Source organism: Pipistrellus kuhlii, unplaced genomic scaffold, assembly GCF_014108245.1.
Source record: "Pipistrellus kuhlii isolate mPipKuh1 unplaced genomic scaffold, mPipKuh1.p scaffold_m20_p_150, whole genome shotgun sequence".
Lineage (NCBI taxonomy): Eukaryota > Metazoa > Chordata > Mammalia > Chiroptera > Vespertilionidae > Pipistrellus > Pipistrellus kuhlii.
The window spans coordinates 154,312-174,059 of record NW_023425461.1 but is presented as its reverse complement, the minus strand read 5'-3'; the positions used below and the strand labels follow the sequence as shown (position 1 = coordinate 174,059).

General features: G+C 50.9%; 1 protein-coding gene and 2 long non-coding RNA genes across 9 annotated transcripts; 1 reads left to right on the top strand and 2 right to left on the bottom strand.

The window, feature by feature from the left end:
* Window positions 1–258: 258 nt before the first annotated feature.
* On the bottom strand, window positions 259–13,842 carry FAM110C (family with sequence similarity 110 member C). Of its 7 annotated transcripts, none has more exons than XR_006741757.1 (5): window positions 13,062–13,839; window positions 12,352–12,860; window positions 7,271–8,250; window positions 2,816–2,970; window positions 259–596 (listed from the first exon to the last, which is right to left on the bottom strand). XR_006741757.1 is itself a non-coding variant. In XM_036439393.2 (3 exons), exons 1-3 carry the CDS (start codon window positions 13,572–13,574, stop codon window positions 2,964–2,966), a joined length of 1,029 nt encoding a protein of 342 aa, XP_036295286.1. In that variant the 5' UTR covers window positions 13,575–13,841; the 3' UTR covers window positions 1,724–2,963. The 7 variants fall into 7 exon arrangements, 3 of the variants coding, with proteins under 3 accessions (XP_036295286.1, XP_045438193.1, XP_036295284.1); XR_004988236.2 differs by lacking the exon at window positions 259–596 and adding an exon at window positions 1,724–1,915 and having other exon boundaries at window positions 1,950–2,970; XR_004988235.2 differs by lacking the exon at window positions 259–596 and having other exon boundaries at window positions 1,724–2,970.
* Window positions 10,635–12,094, bottom strand: LOC118719682. The gene is made up of 2 exons (XR_004988238.2): window positions 11,560–12,094; window positions 10,635–11,325 (listed from the first exon to the last, which is right to left on the bottom strand). It is a non-coding gene; the product is annotated as an uncharacterized LOC118719682 (long non-coding RNA).
* A 188-nt stretch (window positions 13,843–14,030) lies between the features above and the next one.
* On the top strand, window positions 14,031–18,734 carry LOC118719678. The gene is made up of 2 exons (XR_006741756.1): window positions 14,031–14,731; window positions 18,395–18,734. It is a non-coding gene; the product is annotated as an uncharacterized LOC118719678 (long non-coding RNA).
* Window positions 18,735–19,748: the final 1,014 nt, after the last annotated feature.

The following is a 19,748-nucleotide window of genomic DNA, read 5'->3' as shown; positions in this document are numbered from 1 at the left end:
CCCCGGTGGAGGGTGCACCTTGCATGAGAGCCCAGGCATGTGTTTGGTTGGACAAAGGGGACAGAGGAACAGTGGGTGTGGGAAGTGTGTCCCAAGAATGAAAGATAAGATCATTCATAACCCACACTGGTGTGACCCTGGGATCCAGGGAGCTACACATTAACCAGGAACTCGGTTCTGAAAACAGTCTCTGGTTTTTTTTTTGTTTGTTTGTTTGTTTGTTTTGTTTTTTGTATAATCCATTCGGTGGCATTTTTCGAACCATTAGTTATAGCATTATGTTGCCCTGAACACTACAGATAACTTGTTTTCGTGCTAAACTGTAGTTTTCATTAAGTGACTGAAGGAATTGTTACTACTTCCTTCTTAGCTGGCCACAGTCGTGGAAACCAGCAGTGAGGCCCGGGAGGTGCACCTGCTCTGGGGGTGGCCTTGGCAGCTGGTGGCAGCTGCTGCGGCCGCAGAACGGCTGAGAAAGCCACTTACTTTCTGCGCCGCAGCTTTGTCACCTGTGAACTGAGGGTGTGGACGTGGCCCTGATGCCCTCCCGTCGTTCAGTCGGTGCTCTTGGACCTGTGTGCTTCTATTGCACAGATCTAAACAGAAGGAAAATAGACTGACTGCTAGTCACTCTCTTTAATACAGAGGTTTTCTGAAACAAAGGCTCAGACCTACAGACCATCATTTCAGCTATTTCCTAAGCAGATGCCGATCCTGTTTCTCAGCACCAGGGAGAAGACAGGCACTCCGACTGTGACGGGTCACCCTGCAGGAGCTCGGTGCTGGCATAGCTCCGTGCTCCCGGGGAACGGGCTCTCCCAGCTCCCAGGTCTATCCATCTCTAGAATGAAAGCCTACAAGGTCCTCTCCCAGTGACATCATTCCAGGCCCTGAACCCAAGCCAGTGCTTTGGCCTTCGCTCCCTGGGTGTGACAGAGCAGTCAGTGCAGAAGGCACTCTGGTCTTGAGCATAAAGAACATGAGTGCTCCCTCGTGTCCCTGCAGATCCTGAACCTCACCTGTAGAGGGATGGATTTGGCACCACCGTGGACCCATCAGGAAGCCTCTGGCCAAAGTTTGGTGCAGGCGGCATTCTTCCTCACAAGTGAGGGGTTTTCCAAACCAGCCAGCAGGGTCCGGTCACAAAGGCGACTGTACATCTTGTGCTCATTAGAGGCTGTGCTTCTGAGAGGTTTCATGCTCAGATACTCTGCAGCTGCCTGATCAGACAGGAGCAGGTGCTGGAGCAGGAATAGACTTTCCGCCTCCTGTGTAGCAGTGGGTTTTAGACAAACCTGGTGCAGCAGAGTGGCACTGGAACACAGCCCGCTGCTCCCAGGCCCTGGGCTCTTAAGCCTCCTCCTGAGGTGTGGGCGCTGCGGTGGCTGGGTGCACACACACACCCTTCTCTGTTGCAGGTGCATTTTTGTCAGGAAACGTTCTTGTTTGGAGTGGGCTGTGTGGCAGGGCCCCTAACACCGCAGGCAGCTGACCATGGGAGAAGGACCCAGAAGTAGAGCTGGCATGAGGTGCATCCTGAATGGAACTGGACTCCCTGCGACCTCCCAGCCCAAGCCAGCACACAGGGTGAGTTATACTCCCTCCCCTGCCTGCCTGACAGCAGTGTTGGCATGTGCTCAATGTGTCTTCTTGCCCAGAACACAGTGACAGGTGTGTAGCCCAGAGATTAGGTGTGGGCTGCAAGGAGGTGTTTGGAATGTGCACATCTTGGCCTTTTGTTAACTATTGTTGAGAAAAATTACAAATTGACAAATGCATCAGACTTTCTAAAGATGTTCTGTCCTTTTTAACCATGGCCACTTCCCATTCACCTAAAGTTAATGGTGAGCCACAGAAAGATCGTATTCTGCCAGATGTCCCTGAGGTGATGGGGAACGTCCGAGGTTCTCCAGCCCTGAGGTCCTTGCTCACCTGGGGGCTTTGCTCACCTGGGGTCCATGCTCACCTGGGGGCTGTGCTCACCTGGGGCCCAGCACCCTGGAGGTGCACTGGCCTCACCGGCTCAGTAGCCTGCCCCAGAGCCTACTCAGTACTGCTCGGGGCTCCTCTGACAAATCTTGTTTGTTCCCCTCTTATTTTCTCTTTATTTTCATTTTTTAAACACATGTCATTTTATATAAAATTATCTACAGAAACCTAAACATGAAAGCCTTTCAAGTAACGTGAGCATTTCCTGCTCTGAGGTTTACTGGTGTGGATGTTGGGGCAGCGTCAGCACCCTCAGGCAGCCTGACCTGGCCTGGGTCATCCAGCAGGGGGTCACAGGGGCACTGAGCAGTCATATGCAAATCTGTGGAGGTTCTGACCCATTGAATCGGCCTGTGCACTTGGTAGGTTAGTAAATCCTTCCATGTGCTGGGTGGCATTCACTTCTGGAAAACCAGTCTGTGCAGAGAGAGACAGAGTGGCCTTTGGGACCAGGCAGATTTGGGTTCAAATTCTTCTTTCTCTGACACATTAGGTTTCAACCCAAGCAGCTGCACTGTGTCTCCATACCTCAGTCCCTCAATCCATTCTGAGTTTATTTTTGTGCATAGTGTGAGAAAGTTATTAGCCTCATTTCGTTTACATATACCTGCTCCAGTTTTCCCGACACTGTTTATGGAGGGGCCTGTCTTTAACCCACTGTGGGCTCCTGCTGTTTCTGTCTCAGACTAATTGACTGTGTGGGTGTGGTTTATCTCTGGGCTCTCTGCTCTGTTCCATTGGCCCACTGTCTGCTTTTTGGACCGGTGTTTGGCTGTTTGGATTTTGAGAGTTTGTCAGTATAGTTGGATATCAGGGAGTGTAATACCTCCAGTTTTGTTCTTCTTCCTCAAGACTCCAGGGCTTTGGTTGGGGAGCCACGGGGTTTCTGACATCATTTCCTGCCTTACCATCTTGCTGAGTGGGTCTCTGCCCATCCCAAAAGATGCCCACAAGGACAGTCTCTCTTTGGCACCTCACCACCTGCAAGGAAAACCCTGTGAGAACACGCCCCTGGCCTCTGGGTGCACACCCCGCTCGGAACTCTGGATGCTGCAATTCTGACTTGCCAAACAGCTTAGCAAACACGGTCCTCAAATCCTGATCACGTCAGCCTGACTTGTCCCAGCCTGAGCCCTGCCTCTCACCTCCAGGACATGTCCTAGAATTGCCTCAGGGGTCACTCAGGGAACCGCGGCCCGTGTACCAGCCTGGCCTGCTCAGGGCTGAGTCACTGCTTATTTGCTACTGTTTTACTCGTTCCCTACTTTGAAAGCCCAGGAGTCCTTCACAACAGCCTCTGGCCAGAGGGCGCCCAGTCCTGAGGCCCATTTGCAACATGTTCTGCTCTTCATTCTGTTTAGACCTCAAAGCTTTAAGCTGCCGGATAAAGGCCCTCCAGGGATTAAAGTAAACCTCTCAGTAAAAAAATATACCATTTATAATTTGCATGTTGCTTATTTTTATATAATTTGGATTTGGGGTTCCATTTATGGTTCAGACAGATTGGCCCCCCTCATCTCTGTAATCTATTTCCCTGTTAACAATTTATTATCTGTCCATCCATCCACCCATTCTGACAGACTATCTGATCCTCCTGTTAGAATGTGAACTCTTCGTGGCAAGCAGCTGTGGATGCCCAGTCCCCATGCAGACCCCGCTCCACAGCAAAGGCTTGTCCTTAACTGAAGTCACCGTTGCTGCAAGACCACTGGGTGGACAGCAAGATGGGTGAGGAGATGCTGTAACTTCGTGTTCTGGCCCTGGTAGTGAAGTGTCCTACTCAGGCTCAAAATTGTATCCCACAGGCCAAGACCCAGTTCTTTCCTGATCTGCTCCTGTAGTTCAAGTTCCAACTTGCTAAGGAAATTCATATTTTATTTAGAATTAAAGGTGAATAGTTATTAACAGATTATTCTCCCCTTTAAAAGCATCTCACTTTAATATTGATTTTCAAGGAGACAACACCAAGATGATGCTCAGCTGTACGTCTTGAGGCCGTGCAGCAGAGATAATGGACATGCTGGTAGGAGCACCTTTCCTGGTGTTTCTGTGCTTTCTCCCCATCAGTGACTCCCTCCTGCTTCTGCAACCAGAGTTTAAGCTTCTGGCCATGAACTCAATGTCCCTCTTACTTGATATTTGTAACATGGAACCCTAAACTAGAATGTAGGTCTATTTATTTCATCACTAAAGAATGCAAGCAGCTCTAGCTAGTGTGGTTCAGTGATAGAGCATCGTCCTGTGGACTGAAGGGTCCCAGGTTCGATTCCAGTCAAAGGCATATGCCTGGGTTGTGGGATCCATCCCCAATAGTGGGCGTGTAGGAGGCAGCCAATCAGTGATTCTCATCATTGATGTTTCTCTCTCTCCCTTCCTCTATGAAATCAATTAAAAATGTTTTTAAGAAATGCAAGCAAAATTCCCACACCAAGACACTGTACATCACCTCACTGCTTCTTGTGTTACTGAATTTTCAAAACCGGTAACTGAAAGGTAAGAACATCTTTCCCCGAAGGCAGAAAAGAAAACTGCGTTCAGCCCACACCTCCTACGGGGCCCACACCTCCTACGGGGCCCACACCTCCTACGGGGCCCACACCTCCTACGGGGCCCACACCTCCTACGGGGCCCACACCTCCTACGGGGCCCACACCTCCTACGGGGCCCACAACTCCTACGGGGCCCACACCTCCTACGGGGCCCACACCTCCTACGGGGCCCACACCTCCTATGGGGCCCACACCTCCTACGGGGCTCACACCTCCTACGGGGCCCACACCTCCTACGGGGTCCACACCTCCTACGGGGCCCACACCTCCTACGGGGCCCACACCTCCTACGGGGCTCACACCTCCTATGGGGCCCACACCTCCTACGGGGCCCACACCTCCTACGGGGCCCACACCTCCTACGGGGCCCACACCTCCTACGGGGCTCACACCTCCTATGGGGCCCACACCTCCTACGGGGCCCACACCTCCTACAGGGCCCACACCTCCTACAGGGCTCACACCTCCTATGGGGTCCACACAGCTAAATGGAGTTTTGCAGCACCCAGGACTTGGCTGTGGTCTTCATGGAAATAAGAGTGATCTACTTATTCTCCTCAAGAATGCCTGTCTTTGGATGCCTGTATACGGCAGGTTTGGGCATAAACTACACCCAGGTCAGCAACTTGATTAGTAGGTTTGATGCCCAATCCCACCAACTCTAAGCCAAGTGGCCACCAAGAACACACTTCAGTCTTAAGTTAAGTAATGCAAAAGGTTACAAACTGTGCTGGCTGTGTTATCTGTGCTCATTCTCCAGTGATGGTATTAATAAAACACAGAGATAAATTATTTTCAAGCAAAAGACTGATGAAACACTGAAAGAAAAATAACATCCCAAGTATTCAAAACCTTTTACCGCATTCCATCCTCAGGAAGAACTAGAGCATGATGTTCACTCTTTTTCGTCTCACGGCACATAAACTAATTAGCAAAGTGCTGCACACACCAATATCTATATTTTTGGCTAATCTGAAAAAAAAAGGTGTTATTTTGATTCATTCAATTCATTCCTAATTTTCTCAAAGTCGCTCAGCAAATTGGGGATGGCTATTGTTGTATTGGCTGTTGTTTTTTTGTTTTGTTTTATTTTGTTGTTGTTTTCACAATCTGAGGGAAAAGAGGCCAGTGCCCCTCAGTAAACAGTCAGGTATGTTTTACAAATTCTTCTGGCACACGGGTCATAAATTGCTGATAGGGCCTTCCATGCTATGGGACTCGAGATGTCACTTCTCTCCTCATTTGTACTGGTAACGTGACGAGTTACAGTCAAGAAGAAAGGAAGGAAAGAGATGGGAAGTGACCACGGACAGACACTTGCTGATTATCTCCACAAGGTTCACGTTCATAAATTAATAATAATAAAAGATAAAAAATACTTTATTTCTTTAGTAGAGAATATACACTATTGTACTCCCCTTGCAAGAAGCATATAGGAGAAATTGTTTAGAAAACGCAGTAACGTCTGGTATAATGCTTTATGGTCCCACCGGCCCCACTGCCACCACACTCAACAAGCATCTGCGGAAAAGGGTAGTGATCAGTACAGCCTTCCTGTCACTCCAGGGCCCGTGACCACAGTTCACAGACCAGAAACCAATGTTTGGGACAAGGATCTGTTCCCCTCACACATGGACCCTCCTGTCAGCTTGCTGGGAGCCTACACCCACCTCTTAATGAGACAAGACAGGCCCTGATCCTCACGTCTCCCACAGTTTTTCCTCTCCATTGTGTTTAATAGGTTATTCTATATGCCGTTCTTTCATGGACAAAGGAAACTGAGCTGCCACAGTAACTACTGCTCATTCTTTTTAAAAGCAATTACAAGCTTTTTCTTCACTCAGATTGAGGTGAAATTTTGGTTTACTCAAAGTCGCTCAGCAAGTTTTGGGTTAGAAAAGGACTTCTCGGCCCCCAGCACACACTCAGCGCAACCCTCATCTACTCCAGAATTCACTCCCAGGGACCCTCCCCCCTGCACCATGCCCCCCATCCCCCCAAGTGCAAATGCTTCTGGAAGATCTTGGTGGTTTTAAAACAGAAACCAATTTTTTTTTTTCAAAAAACGATTTTTTTCATCTATTCTATGGAAGGTGAATCTACACCAGTAACATACACTTGACCTAAGTTTTAGTTCATCCCACTCTGAGTGTAGAAAGGCACAAAGCAATTTTACTTTAAGTCTTTGCATAAAATTCCTGGGACGGCTACGAATGAGCAGATGGGGTGGGGTGCAGAAGATCCCTCAAACACGCTCATCCCTGACACTGTCGTGTTTAACCAAGTGCAGGCCCATGAACAGCAGTGTTTCAGAGGAATGACTGGAGGGTGGGGGGCAGGGGGGTAGGTGGAGAGAGGATGTGCTGTCTTTCGGCAGAGTCCACACTGAGAAAGGTCCATTGTCCGCTGCACAGCCTCCAATGCAGACCTGGGCTGTGCAAACAGCTGTCTGCCCAGAGCACTTTGCAGAGCAGAAAACACTACTCACAGGCAAAATTGAAATGCAATTAGATAGCAAATATGAAAAGCGAAGCAGAAGAAAGTAGAAGAGGATAGTAAAACTAAAATTACGTGACATGAATAAAACTATTTGGAGACTTGATAACTGTGTAAAAATAAATATTTAAGTAAGTCAAAGACCTACTCTTCTAGTAAAACAATTACAAAAATATAATATCATAGTCAACAAATACACATATATACCAACATGAACTGGTTTAGAACTATTTCACCATTGAAAAACTCATTTCTCTCCCCTCCATATTCTTCTCTCCCATAATCTTCTTCGTGAAGAGAGGCATTTTGATAAAACAACGAGAGCTCTCAAAGACTTGTCAGGTGAAAGTTTTTTCGTCGTCATGGACTCAGATTTCTCTCACAGGGTCTGACCTGAAGGCTATTTCTTTACTCCGGGTGCTGTGAGCCGGCTCAGCATCTGGTCACACCAACTCCGTATTAACAAGGATCTGACCCTTGACTCCCAGCCACCCGGAGGCTGCCCCTCCTGGCAAACGTGCCCTTTGCACAGAGCTGAGCCAGTGCCACCTCCCAACCACGGATGACACACGGCGGGGCGGGGCCTGAGCTGCGGAGCCCAGACCCTGGCTCCTTCCGGGAGATTCCGCACAGCTAGGAACAGGAAAGCTGGTGATGGGACCTGCCTCTCCAAAATGGTCCTGCACAAGAAGAGTACTTCAGCGTATTTCAGCTCTCACTCATCTTTTCATGGCATTTGTGCTTGTCTGCCCCCCAGTGGGAGTGGCGTGAAGGGGAATGACAGAGGAGCCCTCCAGGGACTGGAAACATGCTGAGTCATTAAAGCAGCCACCAATGCCTGGTGCACACACCGCAGGATGCTGAGACGTGTGCATCAGGTGTGAGCCCCCGGGGCAGAGACACCGACTTGGGTTCCAGAACTTGGGATTCAGAGAACTGAAAGCAGTATGGCAGGCTTGGTTTTCACACTCTTTTGGCTTTTTAAGTAAACTGAGACATTGTTAAAATGCCTCCCAGCAAACAAGTCAGAAAGATGCCCTGAAAGTGTTTACTCTGGAGGCCAGAGTGGGTCCACCTCAAACAAGGAAGCATCTCCAGGGGTTTATGCTGTGTCACTCGGCTAATTCTTGATTTCTAAGTTCCAGGGACCCATCTTCTCCTCAGAATCCCCAACCTTCGGGAGTTCTGGAAGCTTCTTCAGTAGAGTTCTTTACTCCTGGAAAAAAACAATCCTGTGGTCACTTGGGTGCACTGGACCAAGCCTGTGGCAGTGATCATGGCCCTGGGGCCCCCAGTCCTCCAGGACATATTTCAAGGAGCCCCATGGTTGGGAAGGCTCCCCCTGAGGAGTAAGAAAAGCTATCAATCAACACCAGTCCAGGCCGACACTGCAAGGCCACACATTATACCCCAGGGCTCCCTGTAGACCTCGGTTCTGTGATATTTGCAGCATTATCTTGTATCACAGAAATGCACACCTGAAACCTGTATGAGCCTATTGACCAATGTCACCCCAACATGTTTAAAAATGCAAACATTTCCTTTTTGCATTTTACATTTAGAAAAGAAGTTGGCAGCCTTAGTAAAGAGCCATCTGGTCTCTCTGTCAGACAAATACCGGTCTTCTTGCGGCCTTTTCCTGGATGTTTGAAATCAGTTTCCCTCCAACTGTTCATGGGCGGTAAAGAAAATGTCTGAATATTGGTAAAGCCAGTATGCACTGTCTCAGAGCTGAAGGACAGAACAGAAAACAAGGCAGGCAGCCCAAATACATACCTGCAGGCAAACAAACCCCACCCTTTCCAAACAAATCTCCCTAAAAGGCCCAGGGCTAACTGAAGACAGGAAGGGGTGCCTCACAGCTACTCAAGGTTGTTCACCTAAAAGGCTCAGCTAGGGACCCAGCTAGGAACCCACCCAGCGGTGGCTCAGCAAAGGAGCAGGAGGCAGGAGTGTGAGTGTGTGTGAGGGTGTGTGTGTGTGTGTTTGTGTGTGTGTGTGTGTGTGTGTCTACACCCCTAGGGCATATGTACAAGTCCTGCCCATCAGGGCTGGGACCCACAGCTTTCCTTTTTTACTGAAGAAGATGTGAAGCGTGCTGGGAAACACTTGAGATTTTTGACTTAAAATTAAACAATGTTTATCCCAAAGGACACGTTACCATTCTCTTACAACAGTATTAAAATCAGTAACATAGATCCAAAGCCACACAGCAGAGACTGAAATTTTGGCAGACCTGCCTTTGCAGCAACTTGAAGGACAGGAAGATGACTAAACGCTAGCAGACACAGAAGCAATTTTCGAGAATTATACACTGGGAAACGGAACACAAAATCGCCCACGTGTAGCTGCCTGTTACGATCTCCATGGGGTCACTGCACATTCTGAGTCATTCCCCAGCTCTGAACTCTACCTTTTGAAAAGTAGACATTTTTACTCCACAGGGGTAATAACCCATCAACTTGTTCTTTAATTCTGGATGCTATATTTTAATTTCAGTTGATAATAATTCCGCTACCTACCATTGGGACAAAAACCTCCAGGCAAACTATATTTGTTTTTATTTTCATTTAGAAAGCAAACCAATTTGATTTTCTGAATTTTTCATGAAATCCAATAATGAATCTGTATGAATGCCAACACAAATGTGCTAATAAACTAGAGAAAAATCTCAGCTTGCATTCCTGCTTCCACAGCTTCCAGAAGTGATGGAATTCGTCTCAAACAAGGTACCCCATGACGATAGGCGGCAGGTCGGCTGCCAGAGGACCCTCGCAGCAGAAGGGGTGGGGCCTGCTCCAAGTCTGCACCCAGCTCTCTCCACTGGACCTTCTTCATGGGAGCGTGCAGGTGTCCATCCAGGGGGCTGTGACCAAAAGCAGATGTCGCCTCGGTCCCAGGGAGCTGGACAGACACTCATTTCCTCCTCCAAACCCTCCAACTACCCAGACGTGGGTCTCCTGGGGTCACGTTCCCAGGACTCCAGCTCTGTTCTGTGAAGCAAATACCTGCAGTGCTGGTGGCTGCTGAGGCGGAGAAAGCTGGGCCCACTCAGTGACTTTCCATTTCTCTGCTCAGATAGTAGGGGACACTGCCCCCCACCCCCACTCAATCATACAGGATCGAGAGAGAGGAAGAGGGTGACCCCATGAACCTCTCTCTGTTCTGCATGGCTTCACTCTCAGCAGTTCCTGTCTGTTCTCTCTGCCTTGACATTAACTGCTCCCATGTCAGGCTGACCACACTTCTAACACTTTCCTAGGCTCAGCCCTAACACAGGGCCTTGGGAAGGTTCCTCACGGACTGCATCCCAACTTCTGCTCAGGATCTGCTTTTATGTTGGAGCCCTGAGCCTGGGTAGGTCTGAGTTCAGAGGGGCCAAAGGGGAGTCTTTTTATGATCCTGTTGTCAAGTTTTGTTTCGGTTTGTCTGTGCATTGCTTGTTCTCAGCACTATTTACCCTCCAGTCCACCTGCCATATGTGCCTAAAGCACAGGGTGGGGCTCTGGAAAGCAGAGGGACCTACTTATAAATGTACATTTTGCATTTCCAATAGATATTGCTGCTTTCTTTTCTTTTTTTTTCTTTTTTTTGGGGGGGGGGTTCCAATCAGGAAACCTGGATACACAGATACCTGACTATACAGATCACAAGGTACAGAGTTGGAGACCCTCCCTCTACCTTCCTTTTATGGACAACAGATACCCTAAGTGCAAGGTGGTAATGGACAGAAGACAGGCCTCCCAGGCCCCAGGTCAGAGCTCTATGCACCTGACCATGTCCCTCTGGGACCACCTGAGCCCCTAAAACTTGCATCCTCCACACCAAGATACTCACAGTGCCTGTATTTCACCTCATTGCCAACAAGAGAGTCTATGAAAAACACAGGAAAACCTTTTTGTGCTTAAATGTTGACTATCTATTTATTAATACACCCACTGGGGGGCTGATGCTAGTGGAAGATAATCTTCAATAAATTATAAGAAGGAACTTAGGTCATGATCCCTCCAGGTCCAAAACAGACAATGACCTCCTCTCTCCTCCATGTTAACGTTCACACCTGAACTAGGGCCATGGCCCCTAGGGACCTTACCCTCAAGTGTCTCTTCCACCCTCACACACAGGGAAGCTGTGACACACACATCTGTGGCGTCTCCCTTAACAGCCTAAACCCTGACACTATGTCCTTAATTAGTTTATATCAAGGACAGACAAAATACTTCCATCACATGATTTTAAAAAAATCATACCAAGTTGTCACTGAAGGATAGAAAAGAAAAAATACTGTAACCTTTAAATTCTTTTTTTTTTAAATATATTTCATTGATTTTTCACAGAGAGGAAGGGAGAGAGATAGAGAGCCAGAAACGTCGATGAGAGAGAAACATCTACCAGCTGCCCCCTGCACACCCCCCACCGGGGACACGCTAGCAACCAAGGCACATGCCCCTGACGGGAATCGAACCCGGGACCCTTCAGTCCACAGACCGACGCTCCACCACTGAGCCAAACCGGCTTCGGCAACCTTTAAATTCTTGGTTCTCATAAGAGAACCCTGAAAAAGTGCGGCCTGCACTCCCTTCTCTGTCCCTGGAAATGCCCCCACATGTGCCAGGAAAGGGGTATAGGTGACTGTGGGGACCAGCACTCCTTAGTTCCTCAGCAGAGAAGAACCAACATCAACCCTGGGCCGGTGTCTCAGGGCAAAAGCAACCTCAGGTGGGGCCTTTAGAGGCGCATGAGCTTATGGAGTCAGGGACACTCGGAGCTCAAAGGCACGGAGATAACCTGGTCCAGCGTTCACCAACAGAAGCTCCTTGTACACGGAGCTGCCCCGGGACAAATCTCTCAAACAGTGTGAAACATATTTAGCCAAAGAGAGCTCTGTCCACTAAATGATGCCTAACTGCCCACAAGGTCCGGCAGGGCCCCCTCCCAGCGCCGGCTGGCCAAGGCCTCCAGGCTGTGCGAGGCCCACCCTCCAGGAAGTCAGCTCTGACTGAACCCCAGGACGCACCCAGCCACGTGGAGCAGGGCTGCGGGCTATTTCCAAGCACAGCAGGGGCACAGCTGTGCTTCCTCTTCCATGGGAATAAGCCAGCCGGCTGGTGCTCCACACAGAATCAGGTTCCAGGCCGTCAGAGGTGGCACAGTCACAGGCAAGGGCGTGGGAGAGGGAACCTGGGCTGTCACGTCGCCCGGACTCCACATCTCACTCTCCGGGTCCCTCCCCACGTCAGAGGCCTGCCCACCGCTCCACGCAGCTCTGCCACCCACGCGGTCCTCAGACGTGCGCGAAGACACTGCGGTGGCTCACCTAGGGGTCCCGGCCTCGGCGCGGAGGTCACGCGGGCCCTGCCGCTGTGGCGCTGGCGTCTCCGCGGCCTTCCTGCAGGTGTACAGCCACTTGATGATGCGCGCGTTCCTCTCCACGACCGAGGGGCCGCTGGGCACCTGCTCCGTCAGCTCCTCCTCCTGCAGCCCCTCGTCGCCGCAGCTGCGCCGCGAGAAGCCGCCCTCGGAGGTGGCGACGCTAACGCTGCGGACCCGGAGGGCGCCCTGGTCCGACCCCGCGGAGAAGTTCTCCCGCCCGAGTGCCTCCACCACTTCGGGCTCCAGCCCGCAGAACTGGAAGAAGGTGTCGAACTCGGCAGCGGACATGGAGTAGCGGGAGCTGAGGTCCGACTGCGAGCGCTGCAGACCCCTGCGCCTGGCCGCCTGCACGTCGCGAGTCCCCGACGCGGCCGGGGCGCTGGGGCGCGCGGGGGAGGTCAGGGGTGCGGCCGGGGGAGCGGCCGGGACGCTGGGGCGCGCCGTCGGGGGAGCAGCCAGGATGATGGGGCACGCAGGGGACATTGGGGGAGCGGCCGGGACGCTGGGACGTGCAGGGGAGAACAGAGGTGCAGCTGGGACGCTGAGGCGCGCCGTCGAGGGAGAGGTCGGGACACTGGGGCGCGCGGGGGACATCAGGGGAGCGGCCAGGGCGCTGGGGCGCGCGGGGGAGATCGGGAGTGCGGCCGGAGGTGCGGCCGGGACGCTGGGGCGCGCGGGACGTGCGGGGGCCGCGGCAGAGCCCGGCTTCGTTGGCGTCACCCCCGCGCCCGCGGCCCTGCCCTTCTCTCCCGCCGGGAACGTCTCCGGGGGCGTCGGCGTCCTGTCCTTACGCGGCCCCGGGAGGAGCTTCTTCGCCAGGCCGCCCTGGAGGCCGTCGGCGCCCGGCCCGCGCGCGAACTCGCACTTCTGCCGGTACATGACCAGCGAGTCCGGCCGCAGCGGCTTCCGCGCTATCGCCCTGCGCGCCACGGCGCCGGGGGCGCAGGCCGGGGGCCGCGGGTCGACCGCCTGTCCTTCGCCCACCGCGGGGCTGCTGCCCTCGGAGGCCGGGCCCCGGGCCGTCGTCGCCGGCAGAGCCCGCACGTACTTGGCGCGGTCGGCCGCCAGCCTCTCCACCGCGCTCCTGCGCGCGGGCGGCGCCGCGTCCGGGGGCCCGGGCAGCAGCCGCTCCATCGGGGGCGCGTCCGGGCTGGGCAGCGCGCGCATCCCACCGCACCGCCGCGGGGCTCCGGCTGCGGAGAGGCCGGGCTGCGGCGCGTTAGTCCGGGGTCGATTCCAAAGTCCGAGCAAGGCAGGCACCGGCGTCCGCACCTGACGCCCAGGCCCGGACACTGCCGAGAGCGAGCCCAGACGAGTGGAGTCGCTCCCGGGCCTGCTCCCGGCTCCTCGCAGCCGGCACTGCCGCCTTCCCAGCCCGGTAGAGGCTCAGCACCCGTCCCGCCCGCTCACCTTCCGCCGCTCCGCTCCGCCCCGCCCCTCCCGCCTGCTCCGCCCTGCCCTGGCCTCGCCTCCCTCCCGCACCTCCAGCCCCGTACCTCCCGCCGCTCTGCTCCGCCCTCCACGCGTCCAGCCCCTGCGCTCCCGGTGCTGGGAGGGCGTGGCAGTCAGGTCCCCGCACCTCCTCCCCCCTGAGAGCCAGGTCAGCGCTGGAGGCCAGGGGGAGGCGGAAGAAAGGGCTGCCCACCCTCCCCAGGCAGGTGTCTCACTTCCTTTGAACTGTTAAGGTTGACCTCAGGGTGTTTGGAAACTTGACTTTAGTTTCCCAAGTTTCTACTTGAGCACAGATATTTATTATCAGAAAAGAAACCGACAGAAAGGAAAGGGGAGGTGCAGAAGAGACTGTCTGTGTTGGGCGGAAAGAACCCAGGAACCACAGGGACCTGGGTCAGGTCCAGCGCAGTTAATGGCCGGCTGTGACCCTGACCCGGATCCGAGTAGGACTCAGAGGGCAGGCGGGCGAGGTCCCTGGATTTGGATGAAGCCCGACCAAATGACAGAATAACTGCTGTTTTTACTATAACCAAGGCAACGGGAAACCACGGGCTCACAAGACAAGTGGAACAGCCCAGGAACGCTGAACGTGTAAGGGAAAATATTTCCAAAATTCCATTATTTCCAAAAGCTGGACATAGAACTAGAAGTATCTGCTGGAGTGCAATGCCCACCTTCTCTCTGTGTTCAGGCCAGCTCCTCTCCCAGCTGTGGCTGCTGCTGCTCCTGGCGGCAGGAGGGAAAGCATCTGAGACCTGTGGACACCAAAGGTGGAGTCATCAGTGCAGCAGCAGAATGAACAGAACCAGGTTTGGCTCACTCAGGGAAGCCCCCTCTCCTCCCCCTCACCACCGACGACCAAACAGCAGCAGGTTTGTGTCAAGGGGACCTTGAGACCTTAACCCCTGTAAGGCCAAACCCCATAGTCAGGGAGGAAGTACAAGAAGCCCGGTCTCCTGAGACCCAAACTAGCCACCTCCACTAATTGGAGCGCATGGGAAGATGGCTGTGTCCTTCAGGTCGACGGCAAGGAGGTGGAGATAAAGTGTGAGCAAACGGAGGTTTACAGTTGTTCATATGGAAAATAATACAACTAAATAGTAGGGCAATAATAGGCTGTTAGTGCAGTTACAACTGTAAAAAAGACATACATTTGTTGAATTATTTCTATATGTCAGAGGCTATATTTTCCACGTATTTCCACAGTGGGAGTCACCACTGTAGCCCAGACTAGTTATTGGAAGATCAGCAATTCTTTTCTCTAGTCTCCTAAACCTGTTTTAATGCAAGCCTATTTCCTCTTACTGATTTCCATACAGCTTTGGAAAAACAGATCAATCTCTCTTTATAACCACCGCCTGCATAACAATGAAAAAGTGCTTCACGTGATAACTGCCTTCCCAGTTTCCTCTGTTCAGGCCTCACCTTCACTCACAAGTTTTCATTCTCTTTCCTAGAAACCACTCCATGGAAGCTTGGAACTTCAACAAGAAATTGAGTAGAGCCTTCCTGGTTCAAGGGGCGCTGAGGCAAGGTTCCTGGAGCCAACAGGCCAGGTTGTTGGGTGTGAGGCCTCGGGGTGCTTAGGCTGACAGGGTGGGCGGGGAAATGCTGGCCCAGGTGGGAGCAAGGCCAAACACAAGATTCCCCAGGAATGTTATGGGGAAGCCAGTCACATGACCAAGTGACACAATTGTGCTCCTTAGCCAGAGCCCTGAGCCCTTCACCTTGAGCTCAATATTTCAAATGCTGATGTTTTCACATTTATGACTTATAATTCTCTACAAAGTTTTGGGGGCTTTGTGCCAACATTTATCTTCAATGAATGTGGTTTCACATCATCTACGGGCATTTCACGTGCTACCTGGAATGATTCTGAGAGGGCAGGTGAGGTTTATGGAACATGAAGAAATAGCATTATCTTGTCCATGGCTGTGCCAAGACATGATGGGCTACTGGGAAAGTATGATTGACATGTATGGTACAGGGAGTATCTAAGAGTGTCACACGCAAGGGACATCACTTCACTCCCCGAATCAAAGGGACAAGGAAGTTCCCCAGACCACTTACTAAGAATTGGGTACTAATTAAACAAGAAGGCAATTAATAAATTACCTGTGCAAAGATATACTTTGAGGAAATTACAAAGTTTAATAATTTATTTTGTACTTTAAGAGGATGTTTATTGATTTTTAGATAGTTTTTTTTCTCAAAGACCTAGACACTGATGGGGCATGGAGCATGAACGTGTTTGCCCCGGGTTCTGGCCCACACAGTAGGTTCTGACGATGACCCAGATCTGGTGGGGAAGCCAGAAGCTCTGGAGCCAAAGCACTGCTCTGTCACCTGCCAATCAATGGCCCAATGACACTGCATTGGGACCTAGAGCTACCTCAGCGTCCTGTGGGGAGTGTGTGGAGCACCTGGAAGTCTCATATAGTCCTTTCCTACTTGACATGACTCCTTCCCCTCCCCCACAGTCTCTGCTCAGCCGAGGCCTGGACAGTGCGGGCACCTTTTCTCGGTCCTCCATCCACAACATGCTTCTCCTCTGCAGTAGCTTCGGGGAAGTCTGTTGGAAATTTGTTAAGTGACCCATTTAATATTCCAGATGAGCAGACTGATACTAGTTTTCATCCTCAAAACTCCCATCTGTCAGGGTCCAGGAATGCCCACAGGGGTCGGTGACTGGCACCAGCTTCCACGGGTTGTGCAGGAGCCATGTTTGTCATTAGAACTGCATCTCAGCCTACAGTCAGATGAGGACAGATGATGCCCATGGAGCCTTCTCCATTCAACACCTTAACTTCCAGGAAAACCACAAGTGTGCACCTGCAGGCAGAGTGCCCCTGGGCACACTCCCACAGTCTCACTGTTCCCGCCCTTCCCAGTGGCTCCCATTTCCTCAGGTCAAGGGCAGGTGATCATATCACCCCTCCAGTCTCACTGGTCATGGACTCACCCTGGCCAACAGACCGTCAGCAGACAGGAGCTGAGGCTGAGCCCTGTGTCTGCTGCTGCCCGCTTTTCCCCAGGGACCATGGAGTATGAATGGATGCTTTTTTTTTTTTTTTTTAATATTCCTGTTATAATTATAATGTTAATAGAAAGATAGGATATATTCACACATCCTATTATCTTTCTGTTAACACAGATCCAGAGAGGTTATATATCCCCTGAATATGTATATGAAGATTATGAATAAATATAATGTCTGTCAGCACACAGAAACTCCATGAGACTGGTGGGGACTTCCACAGACAAGCCCCCAGCAATGCCACCGAGTTCACAGTTTATGTTACAAACACCAGGAAACAGGACGTACAGCTGTGTCAGTTTCTGGTGGTTGCTGTGACAAATTTCCACAAACGTTGTGATTTTGTGAAAATGTATCACCTTAGTTCTGGAGGTCAGAGGTCTATAATGAGTCTGGGACTATGTGCCATCAGAAGGCTCTTGGGAGAATCTCCTGGTATGCCTTTCCCTTGTCTAAAGGTTACCCACTCTTCTTGGCTATGGGTCCTTCCTCTCTCACCAAAGCCACAGAACAGCATATTCTCTCTCCTCTGACACTTTTTTCTGAAGTAAAGAATTAGATCATTACTGTCCATTCTTACATCTTCGCTTTGAAGAAATCATTTAACTTCTTGGAATTTTGGTTCTGTCTTCAGAATAGATACAAACCACTGAATGCCTACCTTACAAAGGCACATGGAGGCATATTGCAAAATATAATGCTCTTCAAATACAAAGAGGCATTGATCATAGTGGTAGAAGGCAAGCCAAGCTCCAAGAAACTTGTGACAAGAAAGATTGCTCAAGGAGGCTGAGGAAAATGTCACCAGGTTCCTGTCGAGCCTTGAGGGCTTGGATGCTCCAGGGGAAGCCTGGAAGGTGGGAGCAGAGATACTGTTAAGGCTGGAGGTGAAGTTCATGAGCTCAAAGTAGGGGACAGGTCACAGCCAAGTGCAGTGGACAGTCATCAGACAGGATCAAGCCAAACCATGTCTGGTCACCAAGGCCAGAGAGAGGCACCAGAGTGAGACTGTGGGAAACCCAAGTTAACAGAGCATGTCCTCGGGTAGCAGGTTGTGAGGTGAAATGTGATCTTGAGGCTCGGGGAGAATGGGCCATGGCTTATTGGTCATTTGCAGCCATTGCTCACTGGTTGCCAGAGAAGGAAGCAGGGCTGAGGTTCCATAGTGAGGTGTCCTCCTTGGAGAGAACCCTGAAATCCAAGGCTACTGGTTAGGAAGGAACAACAAACAAAAATGTAAATATAATTGCAATAAAATCTTACAGACCTGAGGAACCTAAGCCAGAAAATAGCAATTAACATTCTTCATCTGATACCAAAATAGTTAGAAAGTTCTTGTGTTGCTCAGTGCCGTTGACATCTGCCATTCTTTAGAAAAGGCAAACCCCCTTTTAACAGTGATAATGACAGTTTCTTCAGGAAGCAAATGAGTTATTTTATACTTTTGTTAATTACAGAGACTGAAACATAAATTCTTCGGCTTATTCCCCACATGTAGATGAAGCCTTCTCTATGAACAACTATAAGGAAATACCACATCCTCAGAGACAAGAGTTTACAGCTTTATGAAAGAGAAGATTTAAACATGTTTACAAGGTCTGACTTTACAGTAATTACTACCATGCACATGTGTTAGGCTACTTCCTATTCTAACGTGAAATCCCCAATGCATTGCTTGGTAAACCATGGTGTTCACTCAGAGTAAGTTTGCATATAGAATCATGGCCCGGAAGCAATTAGTCTTTAGTTCAACTGAAAATCTGGTAATCAACCATAAGGTGAAATTTGGGTTGCTTTCCCCAGTTATGGCTGATTTATTTTTGGTGTGGGTCCTCTAAGAATAATGGTGGTATTTTCATGAGTTTTTTGTTTTTATTTTTATAACTGAAATCACGAAGTTGGTTTAAAGTGGTGACTCAGGGCCCAAACCCAAGCCTGTGGAATTCTGAGCCCTTATTTCACTTGGTTCAGCCAAAGACTTTGCTCTGAGGAAGGTAAGAGCCAGGCTACTAATGTACTAGAGGGGAGCTCTGGTATGGAGTACAGTTCCCATTAAACCCTGGGAGAGAATGTGTGTGTGAGTGTGACATGCATGTGCAGCAGCAGGACACAGATGCTCTGGGAGGGGCGGGGGACTGCGAGGGTCACAGAGGCTCAGCCCTCATGCACCAGAGGTTTGGGGGACACAGCAGCTCTGCTCTCGGAGACTGTGGCAGCTGCTCTGGGAGAGAACTCAGTCGTTTAACCCTCACCCCGCTGGGTTTCACTTCTAACCACAGCTCTGAGATACGTTTGCTTTTCTCACTCTGCCAACAGCCTGCTAGTAGACACTTGGTTTAATAGATGTCATCAGATGCCTCACCTGCATGGTGTGAACCCTGCTCCTGCAAACCACGTTTAATTTTGCACGGGCCTCATCCCTTGTCCCTCGGGCTTGGCATTTGTGATCCATCTACTGACATGAGACTGTAATTCTGGGTTTCTGTCACTGGTGAGAGCTCGAATAAGCTCTTATGAATCTAAAAGCCTTCCTGTCACACCAGGTAGGCGGGCTCTCCTTTGTTCACAGGCGACTCAGACAGAATATTTACCGAGCAGATGCGTGTCCCTCCCTCCCTCAGGAGGACAGCACCGCTCGCTAGGGTCCCTGGTACAACAGTAAGCATCAGGCTGGAATCCCATTTCTGCATCTCACGGAGCCACATGAACTCCCTGGCCCTTCTGGTGCGACATGTGGCATATGTCTGACTTTCTGTGGACAAAGGCATGTTCTCAGAAAGTGTGGCTGGACTTCCCGCTGCACAGGGGTGAAGGCCCATCACCAGAGCAGGTCAGACTCATCACAAAGGTCA

Excerpts from the sequence above, each read along its gene's own strand:
- FAM110C (XM_045582237.1), bottom strand. The coding sequence starts at position 13,574 with ATGCGCGCGCTGCCCAGCCCGGACGCGCCCCCGATGGAGCGGCTGCTG. Across the intron at positions 12,861-13,061 it reads CGCGCCCCAGCGTCCCGGCC|GCTCCCCCGACGGCGCGCCC; the intron begins GCACCTCCGGCC and ends ATCATCCTGGCT. Across the intron at positions 5,511-12,351 it reads GCCGAGGCCGGGACCCCTAG|ATTAGCCAAAAATATAGATA; the intron begins GTGAGCCACCGC and ends TTTTTTTTTCAG.